The 22,053-nt window shown below is 43.0% G+C and overlaps 2 protein-coding genes across 5 annotated transcripts; both read left to right on the forward strand.

Moving 5' to 3' along the window:
* Positions 1-1,043: 1,043 nt before the first annotated feature.
* On the forward strand, positions 1,044-5,073 carry LOC111958930 (akirin-1-like). Its single transcript, XM_023980305.2, has 3 exons — positions 1,044-1,677; positions 2,287-2,358; positions 2,548-5,073. Exons 1-3 carry the CDS (start codon positions 1,530-1,532, stop codon positions 2,556-2,558), a joined length of 231 nt encoding a protein of 76 aa, XP_023836073.1. The 5' UTR covers positions 1,044-1,529; the 3' UTR covers positions 2,559-5,073.
* A 115-nt stretch (positions 5,074-5,188) lies between these two features.
* On the forward strand, positions 5,189-20,959 carry rhbdl2 (rhomboid, veinlet-like 2 (Drosophila)). Of its 4 annotated transcripts, none has more exons than XM_023980480.2 (8): positions 5,189-5,409; positions 6,725-6,979; positions 8,151-8,299; positions 17,932-18,044; positions 18,452-18,552; positions 18,655-18,715; positions 18,843-18,904; positions 19,656-20,959. In XM_023980480.2, exons 2-8 carry the CDS (start codon positions 6,743-6,745, stop codon positions 19,830-19,832), a joined length of 900 nt encoding a protein of 299 aa, XP_023836248.1. In that variant the 5' UTR covers positions 5,189-5,409; positions 6,725-6,742; the 3' UTR covers positions 19,833-20,959. The 4 variants fall into 4 exon arrangements, with proteins under 4 accessions (XP_023836248.1, XP_023836245.1, XP_023836246.1 ...); XM_023980477.2 differs by lacking the exon at positions 5,189-5,409 and adding an exon at positions 5,416-5,752; XM_023980478.2 differs by lacking the exon at positions 5,189-5,409 and adding an exon at positions 5,416-5,748.
* Positions 20,960-22,053: the final 1,094 nt, after the last annotated feature.

A 22,053-nucleotide genomic window follows, 5' to 3' on the forward strand; every position in this document is an offset into this window, starting at 1 on the left:
GTTGTTGTTGTAGAGTAGGCATTCTCTCCGGAAAACATCAGGAAGACTGATATTCTCAAAAGATATAGGGATTAGACTGCTGAGAGACACTAAGAGTGTTAAAGTAATTTTCTCGTCCTGCATAGTACAGCTCACCATTTCCGATAGTTTGCTGGCATCCGTAAAAAGCTGGATCCACGAGAAGACAAGGTATGAGGCGCTACCATCGTCCTGTCTGTCAGCGCCACGAGTAAAGCATTCCTGAGACCTTCCATGTGTGATGTGATGGTTCTGCTTTCTCAGCTAACGGGAGTGTTGCCTCTAGCTCACAATCTTATGCCTAAGAACACAGCCATGAATAAAGAATGGTACTCGCACACAACATCCGTACCGAGAGGCAACATGTTCTCAGGGGGGGTTTAGATGGTGTGCAAGGTGGGCCAACTGAGTCACCTGCCAAACCCCGTCACCACTCATATGGTGTCCAGTGTGAGCATGCAGTGGTAATACAAACCCCAAACATTTCAGCCACAGACGTTACATAATGATGCTTGGAGTCGGTATATGTTTTTATAGCTCCCATTGACTCAAGTATAGCTAGTCAGTGCCATCTCCTTAAGAACAAATTCTTATTTACATGACTGCTTACCCCAGGCCAAACCCTCCCCTAACCCGGACAACACTGGGCCAATTGTGCGCCGCCCTATGGGACTCCCGATCACGGCCGGTTGTGATACAGCCCAGGATCGAACCAGGATCAGTAGTCCCGCCTCTAGACTGTTGCGCTACTCGGGAGACCATTGATTTGAATGTGAATATCTGTCACTCCGTTCTAGTAATTATACTTCTCTCCTAGTTCTGAGACTATTGCCTGGAATTGAGCTTTTAAAAGCTTTGGTCAGAAATTCAGAATGGGTCAAAGTACACTTAAAATCCCAGGGCATGAATCATTCAGCCTTCCCCTGGATCCAGCTCCAAGCTCAGGAGACTTGGCGACGGGGCCTCGTTAGTGCCACTTTTTTGTGCCTTTTTTGAACCGTGGCACACCTTGATGGGATATTAAATTCTGCGGCACACCTAAAATAGCCCTACTTTATTTAGCCGTAATGACCTCACATATCATCTGACTCATTCCGCAAACAATCTATTTTCTGTGACAATAAAAAAAAAATATATATATTGCATCTGGCTTCTCGGCTGCGCTATCGTCTGAGACCGGCCATCTGGACAGCTGATGAAACTCAAGAGTATTTCTGTCTGTAGTAAAGCCCTTTTGTGGGTTAAAACTCAATCTGATTGGCTGGTCCTAGCTCCCCAGTGGGTGGGCCTATGCCCACCCATAGCTGCACCCCTGCCCAGTCATGTGAACGCCTGAGTTCAGGGCACGCAGCACATCGGTTGGGAACCACTGGTCTATGCTGCTGCTGAGTCTAAGGCGACAAACGGCAATAAATACATTATTGCGCAGACATCTGTTCCTAGAGAGGACATTGTGAACTCTGACCTGTAGTGTATGTATAGATGGCACGGGCAATGTCAGCCTACATAAAATGTCACTGTGTGTCCCAGGTGCCTCGAGGAAGGACCAGCCGTCGTTCACACTGAGGCAGGTGAGCTACCTGTGCGAGCGCTTGCTCAAAGACCACGAGGAGAAGATCCGGGAGGAGTATGAACAGATCCTCAACACAAAACTTGCAGGTACATGGCATATCACCATCCTTAAACCTCAGTCAAATGGGCTTTTCACATTACTGAGCCAAGCCGAAACATGCTGCGCTGGCATGGTTATGCATCCACTGTAGATGATGGGAACTATGTAAAAAGTTGTGAAAATGTCAGCTAGCACAGTGGTTCGGGTCAGCATGATAGTGTGAAAATGGCTTTAGTTTGTTCGATCTTACGAAAGTCTTTAATGTTTTCACACCCTTTAGCACTAGCAATGAAGAAAGACTTCTACAAATGGCACCGTGTGTGCAATAGGAGAGGCCTATTTGCTGCTTCCCCCGAATACCTTTTAATGCCTTTTATCTAATGTCCTGCTGATTGTTCTTGTTTAATTAGGGGCTGCTCTTGGCAGATATGGATTTATGTACTAGACACTACTAGCCAGGACTGCTAATGTTTCTAGAATATACAGCTGCTCTGACTGGAGTGATTAATATGATCAACCTTTTTAGCTGATGTTTAGTGAAGGCTGAATCACCAAGTATTATTTTTTGCAACACATGTTGGGGTCCTATCTGGTACTTAAATCTGCACATTCACAGTTTTGTACTAATCCATTGGCCTTTTAATCGTCTGTTGCAGAACAATACGAATCTTTTGTGAAATTCACACAAGACCAGATCATGCGAAGATATGGCGCCAGGCCTGCTAGTTGTAAGTACCAGTTTCAGTGTTCACATTCTGTCCATACACCTTTTTGCTTTTGAAGAGTAAACAAAGCAATCCCTACAGCCACATAAAAGAATAGATTTTTCTCTCTGTTCAGAGTTTTAATGCATTATCTTGTCATCTCATTTCTGTCTTCATGCTGTTTTCATCCATTATTCAATCCCTCTGTTTCAGATGTCTCTTGAATTCCCCCATCGATGAGGTACCAGCTTTTCTCACAAGATGGCTGCTCTTCTACTGCCCCTTCCTCCACTAGATTTGTGATTTTTATTTCCCCTTTTTTTCATGCTATTTGGGTACCATGGTTTATCAACATTTTTAATCCAAAACTGATTTCTATAAAATGCTAATGAATCGGAATAAAATGTAAAGATTCAATTATATGCTAGCTCTCTGRATTTTTTTTGACTAAAGCAGATTTTTTGTTCTCCCCGGCGCTGTAGTGGCTATTCTCTGATCCTTCTGTATTATAACCTGCCAGCACTGCCCCTCTGCAGCAGCTGTATTACTAAAGCCCCCTGGCCTCTCATCCACCCAGTTTATTTTTTATCTTTTCCAACTCTAACTGAGGATGTGGATTTCTTTTGAAATTAAAAGTTCTGTGATTTAAAATGGTTTCCCTCAATTACTTTTTTGTTATGAATGTTGAACAAACTATTATAACCAACTGTTGTTTTGGTCTTTTTTTAAATTCTAAAGTAAATGCATGACGAAGTTAKWCTKSWCAAAKGAASSTTCMTTTGWSMAGWMTATGTGCTTTAAGGTTGCATAACCCCCTTGAATTCAGTACATTTAAGACTGTTACAGTGCATTCGGTAAAGAACTCAGACCCTTTTTCCACATTTTGTTACTTTACAGCCTTATTCTGAAATTGATGACATTTGCATTTTTTCTCATCAGTCTACACAATACCCCATAATGACAAAGCGAAAACAGGTTTTTAGAAAAATTATACTTATTTACATAAGTATTAAGATCTTTTGCTATGAGACTCAATTGTGCTCAGGTGCATCCTGTTTCCATTGATCATCCTTGATGTTTCTACAACTTGATTGGAGTCCACCTGTGGTAAATTCAATTGATTGGACATGATTTGGAAAGGCACACACCTGTCTAAATAAGGTCGGACAGTTGACCCTGAATGTCAGAGCAAAACCCAAGACATGAGGTTGATGGAATTGTCCATAGAGCTCCAAGACAGGATTGTGTTGAGAAACAGATCTGGTGAAGGGTGCCAAAACAGTTCTGCAGCATTCAAGGTCCCCAAGAACACAGTTGCCTCCATCATTCTTAAATGGAAAAAGTTTCGAACCTAGAGCTGACCGCCTGACCAAACTGAGCAATAAGGGGAGAAGGGCCTTGTTCAGGGAGGTGACCAAGAACCCAATGGTCACTCTGACAGAGCTCAAGAGTTCCTCTGTGGAGATGGGAGAACCTTCCAGAAGGACAACCATCTGCGGCACTCCACTAATCAGGCCTTTATGGGAGAGGCCAGACAGAAGCCTCTCCTCAGTAAAAGGCACATGACAGCTCGTTTGGAGTTTGCTGAAAGGCACCTAAAAGACTCCGACCATGAGAAACATTCTCTGGTCTGATGAAACCAAGATTGAACTCTTTGGCCTGAATGGCAAGTGTCATGTCTGGAGACACCTGAAACCCCACCTCTTTAAGGAATACCTAGGATAGGATAAAGTAATCCTTCTMACCCCCCCCCCCCWTAMAAGATTTAGATGCACTATTGTAAAGTGGCTGTTCCACTGGATGTCATAAGGTGAATGCACCAATTTGTAAGTCGCTCTGGATAAGAGCGTCTGCTAAATGACTTAAATGTAAATGTAAATGTCTGGTGGAAACCAGGCACTGCTCCTCATCTGGGCAATACCATCCCTACGGTGAAACATGGTGGTGGCAGCATCATGCTGTGGGGATGTTTTTCAGCGAGTGGGAGACCTGTCCGGATCGAGGGGAAAGATGAATGGCTTCCTTGATGAAGTTCCTTGATTGAAAACCTGCTCCAGTGTGCTCAGGACATCAGACTGGGGTGAAGGTTCGCCTTCCAACAGGACAACGATCCTAAGCACACAGCCAAGACAATGCAGGAGTGACTTCGGGACAAGACTCTGAATGTCCTGGCCCAGCCAGAGCCCGGACTTGAACCCGATCGAACATGGCTGGAGAGACCAGAAAATAGCTGTGCAGCTCACCATCCAACCTTACAGAGCTTGAGAAGAATGGGAGATTACCCAAATATAGGTGTGCCAAGCTTGTAACGTCATACCCAAGAAGACTTGAGGCTGTAATCACTGCCAAATGTGCTTCAACAAAGTACTGAGTAAATGGCCTGAATACTTATGTAAAGGTGATTTTAAATATTTATTTATTTTTTATTCATTTACCAAAAAATCTACCTGTTTTTTCTTTGTCATTATGGGGTATTGTGTGTAGCTGGAGGGGGGTCAATTTAATCAATTTGACGATAAGGCTGTAATGTAACAAAGTGGAAAAAGTCAAGGTCTGAGTTCTTTCCGAATGATCTGTATGACTAGAGTTATCAGGTTGCGGTTAACTTTTGTGACAATTCCAAAATGTCTAATTTAACATTACTTCCTACCCCCATGGGCACTTATGAAGATCTGAGAGGATTGGTGTATATGTGAAAATCAACAAGCAGCCCAATAAATTCAGTACATGTAAAACTTGTTTTTTGAGGCGGGTCATTATTATGGGTATTCTTTTGTAATGGTATCTTACACCCTCTACTGGTACAACTCGTATTGTGCAGAAATGGCATTGATGGGATGCTTGACAGTACAGCAGGCTTTTCCTTCGGAATAATTGAAATATGTGGACACCAGAATCGTTGATTGTCTGTGGTCCACGAAACAACGATGCATATCACACTTTTAATCATCAGTTGTTGATGGACATTATGCAGGTAAACTGCCTAGTTAAATAAGGTTTAAATATATATATATGGGGATCTCCAGCCAAAGCCCATGACGACATCACCGATATCAGGTGTTACCGGAAGCGCAGGTGAGTTGTTGCAAAATGCCTGCGAAGTGTGCGCTACATTCAACTTTTTAGATTTGCTTTTCAAGTAGGGACGCTTCAGAGTTTTGTTTGGAAAAAGGAAGTTCCGCTGCAGGAAAAGCTAAGCGAGGTCTATAATTATCTCAAGTCATTTATCAGAATAGACCGTCATTTTCCCAATGTGCAGTAGTGAGGATTTTACCCGCTTGGAATGTCCGGACTGTTTTAGAATTGCGTGAAAATATAAAAACAAAAGTATTTGAGAACTTMTACAATTTATGTATTTTAAGATGCTAGTGGAAACGTTGAGTTGAATCATTTTCACGGCAGCTCTTTCAATCAGTACGTAAGTTACTTGCATTGCATTCTATATAGGCCTACAGAGTAAAGACGCTGTTATTATGGAAAATGTGCAGACCAACTTCTGTACTGAATGGGACATGATCATGTGTGTGGGTTAAGTTTACATAGGCTCATGGTTCATATGCAGGGAAACTGAATAAAAAAGAAAAGAAAAATCCATATAGTCGAAAAAGGGTTTAGGGAAATTAACGTGTATTGCCGTGCTTGAAATTGTATTGCCCGCGCTTGTATTTATTTCATTCAAATTGACCCTAGACTCCAAAGTAGCCCAATATATCAGCCATTGATGTGTTAGGCCAGGGWTACCTAATGGGCCGTTCGAATTTATATCCCCCTTAAGTTTTCGGAGAAAATAAATATATCTAGGCCTATATATAGTAAAAAAATGTTTTTTGAAAACCCATGTATTCACACACATAGAGAGGCATATGTGATTGTAKCTCAATGTAATCAAGGTTTTAAGTTGTTTTTGCCAAATTCTATATTTGTTTGGGATTCATGCGGTACATTTTCTGGCCCCCGAAAGCATCCGATCTGTGTGCCCGAAAGAGTTGCGTAACTACTCTAATTGTCCCGAGAGACAACAATTTTATACTTCAAAACTGAACTTTACATGTTTATCACAGTATCAAATACCTCACTAATGTGTCGTTAACCCTTTTAGCTACTCAACCCGTAATTCAGAAGCCAATATCTCACCCTTAGTTTTGTTAATCCCATTTAACACAACATACACTCTAACAAATCAGTGAAATCCTGACCTTTATGGTTTTAGTCCAAATAAATCCTCCGTAGTTTCCCAGACACCGATTAAGTCAAAGCCCTCATTGTATGTCTATCGACACATACTGAAAAGACATTGACATACTTTCATAGGGAAAGCATGATCTAAAATGGAGAAATGTAGCATGTTCTTCCTGTCAATTCATTTGACTCATCCACTCTATTTGTCTAGGCTACAATCTGAGGAGTGATGGACATAGACATTGAAGAGCAGGACCCCCTCGCTGTAGACCCTGTTGACCGAGATGGGAGACGGATGGGGGATACGGGAGGTGATGATGACGGGAATAGGAAGGTTGGATGCTGCGAGAGGTTCCATCGCTCCATCTCCAAGTGGATGCTTCCGGAAGAACTCCACGAACAGTACCGGGAGCGAGCCAACTGCTGCCCCCCTCCCATCTTCATCATCCTCATCAGCATCGGAGAGGTGAGGGTTGATACGCATCATACTAATGGCAGCACAGCGCTGACAACAAGTAGCCTCTATTGCATCTGCATACGTTATGATGATTGTGTTGTTATACCTGGGTGAATTTTCAATTTCAGGAAATGCTCTGGACGTAGTATTTAAAGAGAGAGGTGCAGCTGAAATTGTACCTCCACCATGGTTCATTGGACAAAGCCTATGGGAAAATAAACACAAACACTTTTTAAAATAAACACTGAAAATAAGGTCTGGGTAAACACAGGCTCAGGAGATCTTATACGTTTTGCTCTATGAGATAATCTTCATCCGCTAACACCACTTTTGTACTTAATAAAGGTCATGTTAACGGACTGATATCTCATTAGAACAAAACGTATAAACTCTCCTAAGCCTGTGTTAACCTCYGACCTTATTTTCGATGTTTATGTCCAAAACCCTATTCTTTCCCCATTAATTTTCCCAATAGGAATGGCTGAACGAACCCGAGGTAACAGATTTCTGTTTTTTAGGACTACAAGCTGGCGAGCTCTATTAAATGGCTCAACATTGGTATTTGTGTATTCAAACTCTGAGTTTGGATGCGGCTAAGGTCTGAACTGTAGAGCTCTTGTACCTGACATTCCTCTCTCTCCTTCTGCTGTGGGAAGTCTCGGCCAGCTTATCCATCTCAATGTCTGAATTCATCCAAGATTCTTAGAGCAATCCCTAGACCTATGCATTGGCTCAATGAAAATAGAGTTTGAGCACAATTGACATTGGGACCAGGGTTTAAGGAATGTGTTTTTAATCATACTCAACCGTACACTGTGTCCATGACATTTCACTGCTATTTTAGTAGTATGGTGAGCTTGTTATGGCAGAATCATTGAGATGTGGGTTTTTATGTTAAAGGTGAAGTGAGTTAAAGGGAGTGGAAAAATGTGCCATGTCAATGCAGTTTTTTTAAGGAATTTGTCTAGGGTTCTCCGCTTTTCTCATTAACTTTGTTGCCATTGTGTGTTATCAGTCTGAAATATGTTTGTATGCTGCTGTAATGGTCTGCTCTGCCCACACTGGAACACTTTATGAAAGGCTGACTAATGGCTACATTTAAAACAACTGTTTAGCCTTTCAGGACCCCTCCTGTCAGTATGTAACTGGTCACTGATCTACCCTGTGTTTGTCTGGACAGTTAGCAGTGTTTATCTACTATGCGGTGTGGAAGCCCCAGAAGCAGTGGGTCACCCTGGGCGAGGGCATCTGGAACAGCCCTCTCTCCTACAAGTCTGACCGGCGGGAGGAGGCGTGGCGCTTCGTCTCCTAYATGTTTGTCCACGCTGGGTAAGGGTCACTTCACCTCACACAGATGCCCAAGACCACTGGAGATTCACCATTAACCAAACGTTTTAGTCAATCAAATTTATTTATAAAGCCCTTCTTACATCAGCTGATGTCACAAAGTGCTGCACAGAAACCCAGCCTAAAACCACAAACTGCAAGCAATGCAGGTGTAGAAGCACGGTGGCTAGGAAAAACTCCCTAGAAAGGCCAGAACCTAGGAAGAAACCTAGAGAGGAACCAGGCTATGAGGGGTGGCCAGTCCTCTTCTGGCTGTGCCGGGTGGAGATTATAACAGAACATGGCCAAGATGTTCAAATGTTCATAGATGACCAGCAGGGTCAAATAATAATCATCGCAGTGGTTGTCGAGGGTGCAACAGGTCAGCACCTCAGGAGTAAATGTCAGTGGCTTTTCGTATAGCCGATCATTCAGAGTATCTCTACCGCTCCTGCTGTCTCTAGAGAGTTGAAAACAGCATTTCGGAATGGTAGCACGTCCGGTGAACAGGTCAGGGTTCCATAGCCGCAGGCAGAACAGTTGAAACTGGAGCAGCAGCACGGCCAGGTAGACTGGGGACAGCAAAGAGTCATCAGGCCAGGTAGTCCTGAGGCATGGTCCTAGGGCTCAGGTCCTCCGAAAGAGAGAGAATTAGAGAGAGCATACTTAAATTCACACAGGACACCGGATAAGAAAGGAGAAATACTCCAGATATAACAGACTGACCCTAGCCCCCGACACATAAACTACTGCAGCATAAATACTGGAGGCTGAGACAGGAGGTGTCGAGGGACACTGTGACCCCGTCCGACAATACCCCCGGACAGGGCCAAACAGGCAGGATATAGCCCCACCCACTTTGCCAAAGCACAGCCCCCACACCACTAGAGGGATATCTTCAACCACCAACTTACCATCCTGAGACCAGGCCGAGTATAGCCCACAAAGATCTCCGCCACGGCACAACCCAAGGGGGGGCGCCAACCCGGACAGGAAGATCACGTCAGTGACTCAACCCACTCAAGTGACACACCCCTCCTAGGGATGGCATGGAAGAGCACCAGTAAGCCAGTGACTCAGCCCCTGTAATAGGGTTAGAGGCAGAGAATCCCAGTGGAGAGAGGGCAACCGGCCAGGCWGAGACAGCAAGGGCGGTTCGATGCTTCAGTGCCTTTCCATTCACATTCCCACTCCTGGGCCAGACTACACTCAATCATAGGACCTACTGARGAGATGAGTCTTCAATAAAGACTTAAAGGTTGAGACCGAGTCTGCGTCTCTCACATGGGTAGGCAGACCATTCCATAAAAATKGAGCTCTATAGGAGAAAGCCCTGCCTCCAGCTGTTTGCTTAGAAATTCTAGGTACAATTAGGAGGCCTGCGTCTTGTGACCGTAGAGTACGTGTAGGTATGTACGGCAGGACCAAATCGGAAAGATATGTAGGAGCGAGCCCATGTAATGCTTTGTAGGTTAGCAGTAAAACCTTGAAATCAGCCCTTGCCTTGACGGGAAGCCAGTGTAGAGGCTAGCACTGGAGTAATATGATAAAAAATGTTGGTTCTAGTCAAGATTCTAGCAGCCGTGTTTAGCACTAACTGAAGTTTATTTAGTGCTTTATCCGCGTAGCTGCAAAGTAGAGTATTGCAGTACTCTAACCTAGAAGTGACAAAAGCATGGATTCATTTTTCTGCATCATTTTTGGACCGAAAGTTTCAGATTTTTGCAATGTTACGTAGATGGAAAAAAGCTGTCCTTGAAACAGTCTTGATATGTTCATCAAAAGAGAGATCAGGGTCCAGAGTAACTCCGAGGTCCTTCACAGTTTTATTTGAGACGACTGTACAACCATCAAGATTAATTGTCAGATTCAACAGAAGAACTTTCTTTATTGGGACCTAGAACAAGCATTTCTGTTTTGTCTGAGTTTAAAAGTAGAACATTTGCAGCCATCCACTTCCTTTTGAAACACAGGCTTCCAGGGAGGGCAATTTTGGGGCTTCACCATGTTTCATTGAAATGTACAGCTGTGTGTCATCCTCATTGCAGTGAAAGTTAACATTATGTTTCCGAATGACATCACCAAGAGGTMAAATATATAGTGAAAACAATAATGATCCTAAAACGGAGCCTTGACAGATAAGATCTAAACCAGGCCAGAACTTGTCCGTGTTGACCAATTTGGGTTTCCAATTTCTCCAAAAGAATGTGGTGATCGATGGTATCAAAAGCAGCACTGAGGTCTAGGAGCACGAGGACAGATGCAGAGCCTCAGTCTGACGMCATTAAAGGGTAATTTACCACCTTCACAAGTGCAGTCTCAGTGCTATGATGGGGTCTAAAACGTTTCGTATACATTGTTTGTCTTCAGGAAGGCAGTGAGTTGCCGTGCAACAGCTTTTTCAATTTTTTTTGAGAAGAATGGGAGATTCAATACAGGCCGATTTTTTTTATATATTTTTTTTATATATAAATTTTATTTTTTAAATATTTTCTAGGTCAAGGTTTGACTTTCTCAAGAGAGGCTTTATTACTGCCACTTTTAGTGAGTTTGGTACACATCCGGTTTATTATGTTCAACATAGGAGGGCCAAGCACAGGAAGCAGCTCTTTCAGTAGTTTAGTTGGAATAGGGTCCGGTATGCAGCTTGACGGTTTAGAGGCCATGATTATTTTCATCAGTGTGTCAAGAGAGTGTCTCCCTTGATCCTACGTCCTGGCAGAGTTGTGCAGACTCAGGACAACTGAGCTTTGGAGGAATACGCAGATTTAAAGAGGAGTCCGTAATTTGCTTTCTCATGATCTTTTCCTCAAAGAGGTTCATGAATTTATCACTGCTGAAGTGAAAGCCATCCTCTCTTCGGGAATGCTGCTTTTTAGTTAGCTTTGCTTTACAGTATCTTTACAGTATCAAATTGTTTGGGGGGATTGTTCTTATTTTCCTCAATTAAGTTGGAAAAATATGATGATCAACCAGCAGTGAGGGCTCTTCGATACTGCATGGTACTGTCTTTGCAAGCTAGTCGGAAGACTTCCAGTTTGATGTTGCGCCATTTCCGTTGCAATTTTCTGGAAGCTTGCTTCAGAGCTCGGGTATTTTCTGTATACCAGGGAGCTAGTTACTAATGACAAATGTTTTTAGGGGTGCGACTGCATCTAGGGTATTGCGCAAGGTTAAATTGAGTTCCTCAGTTAGGTGGTTAACTGATTTTTGTACTCTGACGTCCTTGGGTAGGCGGAGGGAGTCTGGAAGGGCATCTAGGAATCTTTGGGTTGTCCGAGAATTTATAGCACGACATTTGATGCTCATTGGTTGGGCTCTGAGCAGATTATTTGTTGCGATTGCAAACATAATAAAATGGTGGTCCGATAGTCCAGGATTATGAGGAAAAACATTAAGATCCACAACATTTATTCCACGGGACAAAACTAGTTCAGTTCCAGAGTATGACGGTGGCAGTGAGTAGGTCCGGAGACATGTTGGACAAAACCCACCGAGTCGATGATGGCTCCGAAAGTCTTTTGGAGTGGATCTGTGGACTTTTCCATGTGAATATTAAAGTCACCAAAAATTGGAATATTATCTGCCATGACGACAAGGTCTGATAGGAATTCAGGGAACTCAGTGAGGAACGCTGTATATGGCCCAGGAGGCCTGTAAACAGTAGCTATAAAAAGTGACTGAGTAGGCCGCATAGATTTCATGACTAGAAGCTCAAAAGACAAATATTCATTTTATTTTTTTGTAAATTGAAATTTGCTATCATAAATGTTAGCAACACCTCCGCCTTTGTGGGATGCACGGGGGATATGGTCACTAGTGTAACCAGGAGGTGARGCCTCATTTAACACAGTAAATTCATCAGGCTTAAGCCATGTTTCAGTCAGGCCAATCACATCAAGATTATGATCAGTGATTAGTTCATTGACTATAAATGCCTTKGAAGTGAGGGATCTAACATTARGTAGCCCTATTTTGAGATGTGAGGTATCACAATCTCTTTCAATAATGGCAGGAATGGAGGAGGTCTTTATTCTAGTGAGATTGCTAAGGCGAACACTGCTATGTTTAGTTTTGCCCAACCTAGGTCGAGGCACAGACACGGTCTCAATGGGGATAGCTGAGCTGACTACACTGACTATGCTAGTGGCAGACTCCACTAAGCTGGCAGGCTGGCTAACAGCCTGCTGCCTGGCCTGCACCCTATTTCATTGTGGAGCTAGGGGAGTTAGATCCCTGTCTATGTTCGTAGATAAGATGAGAGCACCCCTCCAGCTAGGATGGAGTCCTTCACTCCTCAACAGGCCAGGCTTGGTCCTGTTTGTGGGTGAGTCCCAGAAAGTGGGCCAATTATCTACAAATTCTATCTTTTGGAAGGGGCAGAAAACAGTTTTCAACAAGCGATTGAGTTGTGAGACTCTGATGTAGAGCTCATCACTCCCCCTAACTGGGTGGGGGCCAGAGACAATTACTCGATGCCAACACATCTTTCTAGCTGATTTACACGCTGAAGCTATGTTGCGCTTGGTGACCTCTGACTGTTTCATCCTAACATCGTTGGTGCCGACGTGGATAACAATATCCCTATGCTCTCTACACTCGCCAGTTTTAGCTTTAGCCAGCACCATCTTCAGATTAGCCTTAACGTCGGTAGTGTATGATCGCTGGAGGATTCGTTTTAAGTCTAATACTACGGGTAATGGAGTCGCCAATGACTAGGGTTTTCAATTTGTCAGAGCTAATGGTGGGAGGCTTCGGCGTCTCAGACCCCATAACGGGAGGAGTAGAGACCAGAGAAGGCTCAGCCTCTGACTCCGACTCGCTGCTTAATGGGGAGAACCGATTGAAAGTTTCTGTTGGCTGAATGAGCGACACCGGTTGAGCATTCCTATAGCATTTCCTTCCAGAAGCCATGAGAAAGTTGTCCGGCTGCGGGGACTGTGCGAGGGGATTTATACTATCTGTAAATTACCCTTGCCTAACTGTGTTCAATACCGGAGGAAAACAAAGTGGAGCGTGCTTTTCAGGTCACGCGCCTCTATCAAAGAGTACACTTCTCTCTACCCTCGTTCTGAACAGTGCTACTTCTTCATTTCTCAAAGGAAAACCCTCAACCAATTTCTAAAGACAAACCATCCAGTGGAAGCGATAGGAACTGCAAGAAAGTCCCTTAGAAATCTGGATTCCCAATGAAAACCCATTGAAAAGAGAGTGACCTAAAAAAAAAAAATCTGAATGGTTTGTCCTTGGGGTTTCGCCTGCCAAATAAGTTCTGTTATACTCACAGACATGATTCAAACGGTTTTCTATCCAAATCTATTAATAATATGCATATCTTAGCTTCTGGGCCTGAGTAGCAGTCAGTTTACTTTGGACACGATTTTCATCCGGACGTGTAAATACTGCCCCCTATCCCAAAGAAGTTAATGTTACTACTTAGCGTCGGCTGGTGGAGGTCCTGACGAACCACATCCAGATAAAGCGTCCATAGTGAAAAAGTTGAATGAAAAAAAGTTCAGCGAGGGAAAAACTAAAAATATAAACAGTAATTCAAAAGTAAAAACCGTGAAGTTGGCAGGTAGTAAAGTAAGGTTAGCAACAAAACGCACAGCAGCACATAAAGAAGTCCAGGCTTAATCCACAGGAGGCTGCTGAGGGGAGGACGGCTCATAATAATGGTTGAAACAGAGTGAATGGAATGGCAACAAAAATTATACCATTCCACTGATTCTGCTGCAGCCATTACCACAAGCTCGTCCTCCCCAATTAAGGTGCTACCAACCTCCTGTGGCTTAATCTGGCTCCCAAGAAACCATCCCAAAGAGTAGAGCATTGAAGATCATTCTTCTTGCCACATCTCCCTGAAATGATTCACTCTCTCCCCTATCATCTGTTTATACAACACATGGACACCTGCTAAAGCAGTTCTGGGTTCTCCGGAGTTTGAGGTCACGATTCAATCCAAGTGAAAGGCTTTTAAAGGCAATTTCCCAAATGTTCACAGAGATTGCATTCACTGTAAACGCTGTGGATGTCGACTCAAGCAAAAATGTTCTTTTAATAAAGGGTCAATTGCAGTGTGTTTATGTGTTTCTTTGAATCCTGGCCTGAGTCTTTCCACAGGTTCTGATTCATGGGTAAGATATTCACTTGCCTATCCACTCCCACACTTGCGGCACCATGGGGTAGCAAGACGGTGCTGAAGCCCCTTCTAGAATTGGCCTATGTTTTAAATTCTCAGTATATATACACTGCTCAAAGAAATAAAGGGAACACTAAAATAACACATCCTAGAGCTGAATGAATGAAATATTCTTATTAATTACTTTTTTCTTTACATAGTTGAATGTGCTGACAACAAAATCACACAAAAATGATCAATGGAAATCAAATTTATCAACCCATGGAGGTCTGGATTTGGAGTCTCACTCAAAATTAAAGTGGAAAACCACACTACAGGCTGATCCAACTTTGATGTAATGTCCTTAAAACAAGTCAAAATGAGGCTCAGTAGTGTGTGTGGCCTCCAGACCTACTGGATATCGTGCACTGTATGACCTCCCTACAACGCCTGGGCATGCTCCTGATGAGGTGGCGGATGGTCTCCTGAGGGATCTCCTCCCAGACCTGGACTAAAGCATCCGCCAACTCCTGGACATCTGTGGTGCAACATGGCATTGGTGGATGGAGCGAGACATGATGTCCCAGATGTGCTCAATTGGATTCAGGTCTGGGGAACGGGCGGGCCAGTCCATAGCATCAATGCCTTCCTCTTGCAGGAACTGCTGACACACTCCAGGATCTCATCTCGTACCTAATGGCAGTCAGGCTACCTCATGGAGCTGTGCGGCCCCCCAAAGAAATGCCACCCCACACCATGACTGACCCACCGCCAAACCGGTCATGCTGAAGGATGTTGCAGGCAGCAGAACGTTCTCCACGGCGTCTCCAGACTCTGTCACGTCTGTCACATGTGCGTGTGAACCTGCTTTCATCTGTGAAGAGCACAGGGCGCCAGTGGCGAATTTGCCAATCTTGGTGTTCTCTGGCAAATGCCAAACGTCCTGCACGGTGTTGGGCTGTAAGCACAACCCCCACCTGTGGACGTCGGGCCCTCATACCACCCTCATGGAGTCTGTTTCTGACCGTTTGAGCAGACACATGCACATTTGTGGCCTGCTGGAGGTCATTTTGCAGGGCTCTGCAGTGCTCCTCCTTAAACAAAGGCGGAGGTAGCGGTCCTGCTGCTGGGTTGTTGCCCTCCTACGCCTCCTCCACGTCTCCTGATGTACTGGCCTGTCTCCTGTAGCGCCTCCATGCTCTGGACACTACGCTGACAGACACGGCAAACCTTCTTGCCACAGCTCGCATTGATGTGGCAGGACTTCAGCGCAATCTGCGTCAGAAATAGAAAGGAGTTCTTATTTTAGCCCTTGACGTCGCAGACGCTCATTGGCACGCAGGCACTGAGTGCAATAATTGAATAACATGGATTTCTAAATTTATTTGTGACGTGTCACATGCTGACCAGACCGGACAAGTAATTTTTCCAACAATTGTTTACAGACAGATTATTTCACTTATAAGTCACTGTATCACAATTCCAGTGGGTCAGAAGTATACATACATTAACTTGACTGTGCCTTTAAACAGCTTGGAAATTCCAGAAAATGATGACATGGCTTTAGAAGCTTCTGATAGGCTAATTGGCATCATTCGAGTCAATTGGGGATGTACCTGTGGATGTATTTCAAGGCCTAACTTCAAACTCAGTGCCTCTTTGCTTGACATCATGGGAAAATCAAACGAAATCAGCCAAGAAACCTCAGAAAAAAAATTGGAGACCTCCACAAGTCTGGTTCATCCTTGGGAGCAATTTCCAAATGCCTGGAGGTACCACGTTCATCTGTACAAACAATAGTACGCAAGTACTACCGCTCATACCGTTCAGGAAGGAGACGCGTTCTGTCTCCTATAGATTAATGTACTTTGGTGCGAAAAGTGCAAATCAATCCCAGAACAACAGCAAAGGACCTTGTGAAGATGCTGGAGGAAACAGGTACAAAAGTATCTATATCCACAGTAAAACGAGTCCTATATCGACATACCTGAACGGCCGCTCGGCAAGGAAAGAAGCCACTACTCCAAACTGCCATAAAAAAAACAGACTACGGTTTGCAACTGCACATGGGGACAAAGATCGTACTTTTTGGAGAAATGTCCTCTGGTCTGATGAAACAAAAATGGAACTGTTTGGCCATAATGACCATCGTTATGTTTGGGCAAAAATCCCAGTGGCTAGATGTGCCAGGCTTATAGAGACATACCCCAAGAGACTTGCAGATGTAATTGCTGCGAAGTGTGGCTCTACAAAGTATTGACTTTGGGGGGGTGAATAGTTATGCACGCTCAAGTTGTCAGTTTTTTTTTCTTATTTCTTGTTCCACAAGAAAAAATATTTTCCATCTTCAAAGTGGTAGGCATGTTGTGTAAATCAAATGATACAAACCCCCCAAAAAATAAATTTTAATTCCATGTTATAAGGCAATAAAATAGGAAAAATGCAAAGGGGGTGAATCCTTTCGCATGCCACTGTACTTCTGGGTGCATGACCGGTACTGTTTTTGAATGGGCTTCAATCTTATTTGATCAAATTCATGAAAATGTGGTAATTTAAGATATGTACAATTTTATGTTCATGGCTTAATTTACTTCTCTACCTGATGTCTTTCATGAAGGTTTTGGATTGCATTTTTTTCTCATATTTGGAAACCTTTTATAAAAGGCATTGGGCAAAGGTTAATACAGTAAATCTCCTAATATAATTTAGCAACTTAAAATGACCCCATCTTCATGAATTTGATGATATTAGCTTGATGTCCATTCAAAATCGTTGCCCTTGAGTTGAATATGTTAGCTAGTTAGCTTGCCAGTGGGCTAAATTATGCTGTGGAATTTACCCCATAAGGAGTTTTTACCAGAAATAATTTAAGAGGATCTTCTCAGGTAAAATAATGTTTTGAGGATGTGTTGAAATGTACTTTGCTTGCAAACATGGGAACAGGATGGGACCAAAGTTGTGGAAAGCTGAACTTTATCCATATACTCCACAATATCTCGTCAATTTTGACCAATCAAAGCTGACTATAGCTTCTAGCCCCTGCTGGATTGGCTGTTGATGCTTGCTTTCTAGTTTTTCTAGCAGCCACATGAGGGAGACGCTAGCGTGGCTATCCGATTTAACGCTGATAGTGGAAACCCGCCTTGAGGCTATTAGCTACTACTAGCTTGAAAATATTGAATGCTAGAATGCACAGTTTTCACTTTGGTTGGCAAGTTTACCAGCTGACACTTCTGCTTCTGATATAATTTTTGTGGCTTCAATGATTTATGAACTTCTCTGACACTGGCCCCAGTGTACAGGTATCCTGGGGCAAAGAGGCTACTATTGTCAACATAGTATCTAACTAGCTTGGATTTTAGCTAGTGTGTGTGTGCGTGAGCGTACTTCGTAGATTGCAAGAACCCCTTTGCAATGACCAATCTACCCCAGTGAAAAATTCCTGGCGCCACCACTGTACTCCCAAGTCTCAACTCCCATGTCTCCATCTCCCCTCTGTCTTCCTCCCCCACAGCGTGGAGCACATCCTGGGCAACCTGGTGATGCAGCTACTGCTGGGCATCCCGCTGGAGCTGGTCCACAAAGGCTTTGAAGTGGGCATGGTCTACATGGCAGGTGTCCTAGCAGGTGGGCATCCACATACACCCCCCTTTTCCATTGACACACAGTCAATTAGACACAGTTGTCTTCAAAGGTTTGTTACGACTGAATAAAGTTGCTTTTTAAGTTGACTCTGTTTTGGTTAGTGACATGAATAGTATAGCATATGATTGGTTAACCAACACAATGTGCGCGACAGGTTGCCTTAGTTAATATTAGCTCGCTTGTTACATACCACCTCTGGATTTTTCCTGATCATGACTGCACAATGCTAGCAACTCACAGGCACAGAGCTGTGTAGATGGTATTCACGTTTCACACTTAAGTGTCCTCAAATTCTTTCGCTTCTCAAAAGTTAGATTTTTCCTGTTTGGGTTTCATAGCTGAAATGTTTGTAATGCTATAGATGACCTTCTCATGCATGTTTTCTTCAGGCTCTCTGGCCAGCTCCATATTTGATCCTCTCAGTGCTCTGGTAGGGGCCTCTGGGGGGGTATATGCCCTCATAGGTGGATACTTCATGAATGCTGTTGTGGTGAGTTCTGGCAAACTGCTGATTCTACTATTTTAGCAGATTTATTTTCTYTCTCTCATTATTTCCCTGTTCCTTCCTCTTGTGTTACACCCTGGCCTACAGAACTTCAGAGAGATGATTCCTCTCCTTGGAGTGTTTCGTATTGGAGTGATTGTGATTATTGGTAGGTCTCTTCTCAGATCCACTCTTATTGTTTTCCCACCAGTGCCTCAAGGTTTACTGTTCCAGCAGCGCCCACGCCTCTGTGGTCGTATTTCAGTAACTAAACGTTCAATGTTTTCTTTCTCAAGTCGGGACAGATGTCGGATTCGCCCTTTACAGAAGGTTTCTTACTCACGAAGTTGGCTTGAAGGTAAGACATCTTTTTTTTTTTCACATGCCCTTTCTCTTCTTAAAATGCCTGGCATTGAAATATTTTCCACAAACAGATAAGTATTGTTTCAGCAGAGAGCAATGCTTTTTTAGAACAGTCTTTAGTTCACAGCTGGAGAGGCTCTTAAGTGAAGTCCAACCCTAGACCAATATAACAGTGAGTAGATCTGGCTTTTATCAGTGTATGTAAATAGAAAACTAGAGACAAAAAAACTGCAGTAGCAGTACCACCCAGCTGCATTATACGGGTTACAGTTACACAGGGCTGACTAATCTCTAAACCAGATTGCCCTCTACACACACTGTCACACACACAACCTGTCTGTTCCCCCTGAATTATTGCACCCATACCATTCCTGTCACTAGACTGAGTGTGATCCTTGATTCTGTTCTCTCTGCTTTAGGAGAAGCTGAGAGCATGATAAGGGTTGCAGCTGTTTGTCTTTCCAGCAGCCTAACTGACTGGCCTATAGGCTACTAATCTATCACCTGCTTCCCCTCTCTCATCTTGCATTTATTTCCTGTTTTCTTGGTCTTCGTGAGAAGTGCAGTTCCACATTCACTGGCTGCTTTAAAACTGGTCCTGCTAGTTTTACTGGCTGTCCACCCTTTGCATACTAACCACAGTGACAGGGCAGAGGGCACTAATTGTAAGGCTGCAGCACAGCATGTCTTTGTTGGTTTGAAGGGAAACCGCGACTGAAATGAGACTCCTCCCTGGTCTCCCCCAGGTCTCGTTTGTGGCGCACATCGGAGGAGGAGTGGCTGGGATGACCATTGGCTACGTGTTCTTCAGCGCCTACAACCAGAAGCTCCTGAAGGACCCGCGCTTCTGGCTCTGCATAGTCGGCTATGTTGTCTTCCTCTTGTTCGCTGTGCTCTTCAACATCTTCCTTTCCCCTGCATAATTTCACACTACACGAATGAATGTGTTTTGAATAACGGAAATAGGGCATTTCAGGGACTTGGAAGGTTATCCAAAAAAATGTAAACCTCTACTGCAGGAGAGAAGAGATTTAAATGGAAAGAGGGACCCCCTGTTGCTGAAGTGTAGTATTACACACAGCACACATTCTCTTTATTACATGTGTTTTTTTAGTGATGTTGATAATGATCTCTAGGTTTTGTACTGAACTCAATATATCTCAGTTTGTTGGTGTTACAGGTCTTTTTTTTCATATGATGTTTGTCCTGATTGGTCAGTGAGGTAGGACATTATTTCCCCAAGCAGGTCCTTTCCTCCAAGTTCTAGATTGGCCTACAAGTGTCTTTTGTGTATTTTCAAGCCATCAGGAGCAGCACTTTCCATTGTATATCTGTTGGTGACTGGAGTGTCAATTCATAAACAAGCAATGACAATGGCCCAATGCCAGGTTATTGTTTCACTTCCCTGTTGACAGGATGAGACGCTGTCTGCCAATAGTACATATCAATGTAAATCTGCTCACACATCCTTGGCTAAGCCTCTTTTAATGATAATTTATTGAACGCATCTTTTTAATTAGTTTTTCTCTTTTGCTACTTGCCAGCAGTTTGTAATTCATCAGTCAGTCTGTTAGTCCATTGGGTGTTTTAGGATGTTTGTGTACAGTGGAACAGTAGAGGGCAGCACTTTCCATTGTATATTAGGCATTTTCTATATCATTTCAATTGTACCAGTGTGTATTAGTGTACATAACCTTTTAGTAAAATGAAACGGCCTCAACTTAAGGCCATCTGGATGGCATATTTTTACTGAAGATATCTTCAAATGTTTTTTCCTAAATTTATTTGTGGTGATATTTGTTAGTTGGCATCTGAAACCAAATGGTGGTTCAACAAATCTCTAAGAAACCAAATACATACTTTAGGTATTTAATTATGTAATTACAACTTTACCATGTACTTTCTAAGTAAATCTTAGGTAGACAGCATAACATTCCAATTGTAAATGACTTGTTTTGTATTTGAACCTCTTTTTATTTTTATCACCAGACTTGATATTGTATCTTTTCATCACTTTTACATTAAATAAATATTTTACATTTCCAAAATCCCTTCAGATCATAGATCTGTGTGTTGACAAAGCCATGCATAATCCAATCTCTGAAAATGATTAGATAATGAGTTTTTGTTGTTGTGTAAACTCTATTTGGTGTTAAATGACTAATACGTTAATCTTGGCAAAACAATCTTAATTCATCTGGCTTTCAGCAAGCCAGACATGGGGGTTAGTGAATCGGTATGGAGCAGGATATTTGCTTGGCTGATGTCTGACCTGAACCAGGGTGCCAAGCAGCCTCGCTTCTATGGCTCTCATTAGCTGACAGTGGCTTCAAAAAAAAAAGACAATTGATCGTACCCCAATGACAGCCACCACTAGCCAGTTTATGTGGAACATTCCATAGTTCCAGACTCGGAACATCAATACAGTGCCATTTATTTAATTGTGTGCTAGTTAGTGCTTGCTTGTTGCTTTGTGGACACTTAAGCCATTGGGTAAGAGGGGTAATGAAGCTTCAGAAAGTACTGATAAATTAGTCATGGCCAAGTTGTCATAAATATTGGTTCTTAAATTCAACAAACTGCTGGAAAATATGCTAAATAAAATCCTCAAACAAGGTTCACCTATTGTGAATCCCTGAMTATAAATGTGTTTGAATCAGACTAATTTGGAAAGTGACTCAATCCCCCTAGTGTTGCCAAATGATTTGACTTGTATTCTAAAGAGAGACGATTTCAGGGCAGTACACAGTTGAATGGTATAGTCAGTCTATATTGGGTACCAGACTGTTTGGGATTGAACAATGTTAGCTCCTGTATTAAAGTAGAGTAAAGCAGAACCAGACTGGCACACAGTCTACTCAGCAATAATCCACCCAGGATTTGGGGTTAAGGTTTTGTACTGAGAACCAATATTTCCACATTTTCCCTTTGTGCAGGTCATTAGTTAGAGCATGACAATCTGGTTTACTCATCATGGGGAGATACTAGTAGAAAATGTTTTGGATTTGGGCCAGTAGGTAAATGTAATTGATTATTCTGCCAAATGTAACATGAATGAGTGGCAGGTGCTTTGGAAAGCTATAAAGTGTTTGAGATAGACATTAGGGAATGCATTTGAAAGAATGTCTGTGTTTGAGTACTCTG

The sequence above is a fragment of the Salvelinus sp. IW2-2015 genome, linkage group LG35 (genome assembly GCF_002910315.2).
Source record: "Salvelinus sp. IW2-2015 linkage group LG35, ASM291031v2, whole genome shotgun sequence".
NCBI classification, from domain to species: Eukaryota; Metazoa; Chordata; class Actinopteri; order Salmoniformes; family Salmonidae; genus Salvelinus; species Salvelinus sp. IW2-2015.

Coding starts and splice junctions, on each gene's coding strand:
- LOC111958930 (XM_023980305.2), top strand. CDS start 1,530: ATGTCACTGTGTGTCCCAGGTGCCTCGAGGAAGGACCAGCCGTCGTTC. Junction 1,678..2,286: donor CCTCAACACAAAACTTGCAG/GTACATGGCATA, acceptor CGTCTGTTGCAG/AACAATACGAATCTTTTGTG.